Here is a 5,622-nt window from a genome sequence, read left to right as displayed (position 1 = left end):
TAAAAATTGAGGGAAGTAACACTAGTTGAGTAAAAAGTTAGAGAACTACCCATTTTAAAAGGCCTATCAAATCTCCCCCCCGCCCCTACACACACAAATGTGGCCATCTATGAGGGGCAAAACCACCATGCTGATAGGTAGGAGGGATCTTTTCGAGGAGATTGAACAAAGGAAGCCAACTCTTACAATTCCTAAGCGAAACCATATAGGGAGTTTACTCAAGGGCTGAGATGGACCTTGCCTTTTGGTGATGAGCTCGGCTTTGGACGGTAGCCCACTCTACAAACCTTTGCAAATTGTTGTAAGAGGAGCCCCCTTCCCTAGTTGCTCCAAGGATCAATTCCCTTACCTTAGCAGCTTTGGCCCTTACCTCCTTCCCTTCCTCGCCTTCCATCAACCTCCTCACTTGCTCCTTCACGGTCTCCCTCCCCTTCCCATCAAACAACAGCCCAACCCCCCATTCTTCCACTATCAGCTTCGCATTCAGGAACTGATCCACTATCTGTGGCCACGCCAGCATTGCCACCCCCATCGACATGCTCTCAATGGTCGAATTCCACCCGCAATGCGTGAGAAAGCCTCCCACTGCACGGTGGGAGAGCACCAAAAGCTGGGGCGCCCAAGCCACTATCCTGATTCGTTTGCTCGTACGTTCCACAAATCCGTCAGGAAGAGAGAAACCCGTCTCACCCAGTAGATCTGATCGTAGTACCCACAGCAATGGCCGCTGAGTAGCTTCCAAACCATGCGCTAACTCTTCGAATTGATGTTTGTCCAACATAGCTATGCTGCCCATTGAGACATAGAGAACTGAAGCCGTTGCCTGTGTGTCGAGCCAGTCCAGGCATTCATCCTCCTCCGGCCAGAGGCCTGCGGTAATCCTGCTCGACCTCGCACAAGTTCTTTCGAGAAAGTCCAGAAGGAGTATCGGACCTACGGTACTCATTGTCGGGAAACCTTCTGGTAAGAGATCTACTGTTTTGGCTTCGAGCTCATACACAGAATTGCAGAGAACCCACTCAGATTCTCGTAGTGCCTCCATATTCCGCACACAGGACAGAAAAATTAATTCGCTGTCCTCCTTGCAAACGACCCACCAAGGTAGTTTCAAGCCAGGCAAATCCGGAATGCCCGGAAAAGAAACGATCGCATTCGAATCAGGAACACCTGCGCGAGTCAAAAATGGGAGAAGTGTGAGTATTTGAGCGTGATTTTCGAACTAAACTTTGCTGGAAACAAGCTTATCGGTCGCCCCTACTGAATATCTGAGAATGATTTCTCATCAACACGTTGAAATAGCCTTTATCCCTGGGTGCTTACCCATTCGAGGGAACGACTGCTTAGAGGCTGCAGCTGATGCATGGCAGAGCAGAGCGTGTGTTGCGACGGTTGAAGGCCAGAAACCGACCCTTGGAATCCCAAACTTCTTCGCAACATCGAGAGTTCGCACTGCACTCACGTCAGATATTATGCATGTCACCAGAGGCCCCTGGTAATTCAAGCTCTCGATCAGATCTTGGAGCACTGGTCCAATGTTCTGTATGATATTGAACATAAGGCTCACATCATTGTCGCGGTTGTCATCTTCCGAAAGGCCATCAGGGATTCCCACCAGGCGGATGTCAAGGCCTTGTTGAGAGGGCAATCGAGCTGTGTTAGATCGAAGGATACGGTTGTGGTTGTACTGGGTATTAACAAACGTGATGACAAACCCACGGGAGGCCAAGAAGATGGCGAGCTGCATGAGAGGATTGATATGTCCGGTCTCAGGGAAGGGCACCATTACTGCGTGAGGCTGGAGGGAGGGATCCATGGATTGGGTTAAGGGGGTTGAGCACAACAAGTGAGACATACAAAACAGATTCTGCGTTAAGGTAAGCTACTGGTACGTGCTCTCTCTCCACACACACCCCTTTGTAAGTCTCGAAGAGAATTATGACTTGCGAAACCTCTCTCTCTCTCTGTCTGTCTCTCTCTCCCTCAATCGATCAATCAAAATGACAACAAGAGGAAGGGCAAGATGTCAGCGCGGTGGCCGCCACAGCTTCCTGCAGGTCGCCCTCCATCCCCCTTCTTCACGTCTCTAATAACAGCTTTCTTCACTCTAGGGCCTGCAAGCTCTCTCAATCTCAATCTCGAGGTGGACCTCTGGCGAACAAGTCAAAAACTTCAGGGAAAATAGGGAGTCGAAACGCGGACTGTTGTGAATAATAGTTTTTGTAGTGTAGCAGATAGCCAAGGAACCAGACTCTTCCCTTTTTTTTTTTTCAAGAAGACTCTTTCCATTTTGACACGGGCACACAACATATTATGGATTAAGCCCGCCATTCCTTGTCGCCCGACTTTACAGCTTTGCTATTGCCCAGCTCGAATGGCAAGGCATGTTCTAGTGAATCACATCCATGTTCTAGCTTTGATATGTTTAGGACTATGCCCACCTACTTTCCTTGTGTGTGAGTGTGGTGTGGGTGAGCTACTAGGGAAGAAAAAGAACAAAATAAAAGAAATATTATGGATTGATTTCTAATTGTCTTATTGCTCCTAATCTCTCATCAATTAATTAATTAGTCAACCTCGCCCCTCCCCTTAGTCTCACTCAATTCATCTATGCCTACATGCATTTATTTGAGCAATTCACCACTCCGCCTCTCATCCTCCCGCCTCCACCTTGCCTCCCCTCCTACCCCCTACTAGCTCAACTCCACTTTCTCCCTCGCCTTAGTCCCCTCTCTCTCCTTTCCCTCCGTCTCTCCTCAGCTCTCTCCCCTCTCCCTCTGCTCAACTCCCCTCCATCCTTTCTCCACTCCCCTCCCCTCTCCCCCTCCACTCAGCTCTCTCCCCTCCTCCTCCTCTCATTCCCCCCCCCCTCTCTCTCTCCCTCTCCCTCTCCCTCCCTCCATGTGTCTCCCCCTCTCCCCCTCCCCCTCCCCCTCTCTCCCTCTCTCTGCGTCAACCCCCACCCTTCCCTCATATACTCGTCGCCGAGGCAACGATAGAACATTCTGGAGTTTTTAACTCTAGACACTTCATGTTAACTCGAGGCAACTACGTTATTATGTTAATTCGAGGCAACTACCTTACCTTAATTGGCTACCTAATTAATTAATACTTGCAAAACATCGACTCGGGGGCCCTATTTGCCTATTGACTCGTGTGTCACCCAAGAAGACTCTACTTGGGATTAATTGCTAATTGCCTATTGACTCGTGTGTCTCCCAAGAAGACTCTACTCTTACGATATCTTGGGCTTTCACTCTTATTGGTGAATATATATCTTTCATATATATACTATTTACACGAAAGTCCTTTCTTTGTCATAATGTGGTGAATCATGGCAAAGAAGAGCTCTTCACCTAATATCATTTAAGAATTTTCCCTCCTTGGACCATGCAACTTCTCTAAAAATTCTAAAAGTCTACATGATTCCACTTCCCAAGAAGTCCTACTTCGCTCCTCCGTAATAGATTTCATGTTTCAAAATGTCCTTGGGTCAATAAGTCACCATCCAAAGGCCTCCCTATGGGAAGCATATTCATTGTGGCCTCCCTACAGATGCCAAAGAATACATGCACATGCACATGCACCCATCTCCATGATGCCCTCTTCATGAATATTGCATCAAAGATAGGGTAAGCTCCACCTCCCAACATTATATACATTTTTCAACCACATACAAAATGATAAGTCCATGCTTTCATGTAGGTATAGTCAAAATAGATTACCAAATTTCGTTGACATGTCCTACGTTATGTGATAGCCTTCTAAAGGCATGCAACTAGGTGAGACATTACTTTTCATTCTATGCACAAAATGGTAAATTACAAAGAAGCAAGCAAATTGCAACTGTCGTGGGGATGTGGTGATCCTATCATAAGGGGCTTAATAAGCTGAGATGATAGCAAAAGAACAAATTTATGAGAGAGAGAGAGAGAGAGAGAGAGAGAGAGAGAGAGAGAGAGAGAGAGATCTTCCAAGGGTAGCTTCTTGGAAAGAACTGTGTCACCAAACTCCGCAATCAATTGAGAGTTTGGTTATTAGTGGACTCACGATGTTCAAAGTTAGTGATATTGCTAGTATCTTGCACTATATATTGGTAACTACACTATATGTGTGCACAAGCTCACCTATCATGAAAGCCACCTAGTAGAACCCATGAAGGCACTATTTGCCCCGGCCCCCTATCCAAATGGTAGAAGCCTAAAGTCGCCCCTGAATATGTTGATGCTCTCCTTCACAAACCTCTCTGGATTGAACTTAGCAACCTCCTCTGAGTACCTCAGATTGTTGGCTATCCCACATTCATCCACTCCTAGCCTACTACCTGTCAGTGGATTGCATTCTTGCATGATAAGGTCTTGTGTGGAACCAACATGGGTACCATCATTTGCTTGTAGAAGATCTCCATGATCATGGCATGTAGATATGGTAGCTTGCTTATGCTCACCCTTCTCATCAGCACACCTTTTCCTAGAATGTCCTCTAGCTCTTGATACATATTCCTTTAAACCTCAAGGTGGTTTAGTAGCTCTACAATGCCCCCTTTCAGTAGCTATACCATTTGGCAAGACTTGAAAGATAAAGGGTGGCAAATCTCATTAAAGAAAAAAAACAAGCACCCCGCCTACTCTCATGACATACATAATCTCTGCTCACTCTAACCTCCTACATTTAAGTTTTGAAACAAGGCTGGATCATTCTTCTTGCTAATATAGCCATTTGATTGAGCATCAATGATGTAGTCAATAGTAGTTTTCTTTGTGGTTATTATTTCCCTATGCACACATTACACATCATGAGACAACAAACAAAAGATGCTTATCATTCTCACACAATAGCTAAAGTTTACTAAGAGTGGGTCGGTGCCTATATTTATGCTTCGTGATGAAACCATCCCTGAGCATTGCATGCCTATAGAGATTGGCCTTTCTCATGAGTGCTCTCAAACATAGCCTGATTATTGAAGAAAAGTCTTGTTCGACCTCAAGTCTTTGAAGCCCATGGCCCATTGACCATGTTAAGTTTGTAAATATTCATGTACTTTGAATCATCTAGTGGGCATTATCGTGTACGCTGTGAAAATGTGAGAAAAAAACAAATTTAATATGCCCTTATGTTGAACTCACATGATAGTCACATATATTATTGAGTGACCCCCCCGACACCACGTGCATTCAAAAGGAGGAGTATTTTAACTCACCTTTTGGAAAAATTTTACTAGGATTACAATAGTAGGAGGGGTTTTCCAATTCAGTTTTAGAAAAAATCATGTCTATTCATAAGTAAAGAGGGGTGGTTTTATTGGGGGGAAATTTTAGTCGATAGATTTTTAAATACCTCTTGACCGCATGTGATAGAGAGTTTCTTAATAGTGCACCCTCTGAGATAGAAAGAAAGTGCTAAAATAGAGAGGAAGAATTTGTAGTAGTAAGGCCCAATAAGGGGATCGCAAGGAGGAGGAGGGCAAGGTAGAAGGAAGTGCAAGGTGACAAAAGAAGGAACAACATGCAAAATGCATATGCAAAAAATTAGAAGGCGGGTTTATATTTCACTTTTGCATCGAAATAACCTCCAAATTGATGCAAAGCATCGAGTTAGAGGTAACCTGATGCAAAAGTAAAAAAT

The 5,622-nt window shown here is 45.1% G+C and overlaps 1 protein-coding gene across 1 annotated transcript; it reads right to left on the bottom strand.

The window, feature by feature from the left end:
* Nucleotides 1-214: 214 nt before the first annotated feature.
* LOC147901912 (UDP-glycosyltransferase 83A1-like) lies at nt 215-1,855 on the bottom strand. The gene is made up of 2 exons (XM_087374390.1): nt 1,321-1,855; nt 215-1,167 (listed from the first exon to the last, which is right to left on the bottom strand). Exons 1-2 carry the CDS (start codon nt 1,850-1,852, stop codon nt 215-217), a joined length of 1,485 nt encoding a protein of 494 aa, XP_087230516.1. The 5' UTR covers nt 1,853-1,855.
* Between the last annotated feature and the right edge of the window lie 3,767 nt (nt 1,856-5,622).

This window comes from Dipteris shenzhenensis, chromosome 5 (assembly GCF_047967505.1).
Source record: "Dipteris shenzhenensis isolate YYH24624 ecotype China chromosome 5, Dip_SZ_1.0, whole genome shotgun sequence".
Lineage (NCBI taxonomy): Eukaryota > Viridiplantae > Streptophyta > Polypodiopsida > Gleicheniales > Dipteridaceae > Dipteris > Dipteris shenzhenensis.
This window is presented reverse-complemented; position numbering and strand designations above follow the sequence as displayed.

What these genes read in the sequence shown, in the direction of transcription:
- LOC147901912 (XM_087374390.1), bottom strand. Translation starts at nt 1,852, where the DNA reads ATGTCTCACTTGTTGTGCTCAACCCCCTTAACCCAATCCATGGATCCC. An exon ending in GCAGTCGTTCCCTCGAATGG is followed by an intron (nt 1,168 to 1,320) that starts GTAAGCACCCAG and finishes TGACTCGCGCAG; the next exon opens with GTGTTCCTGATTCGAATGCG.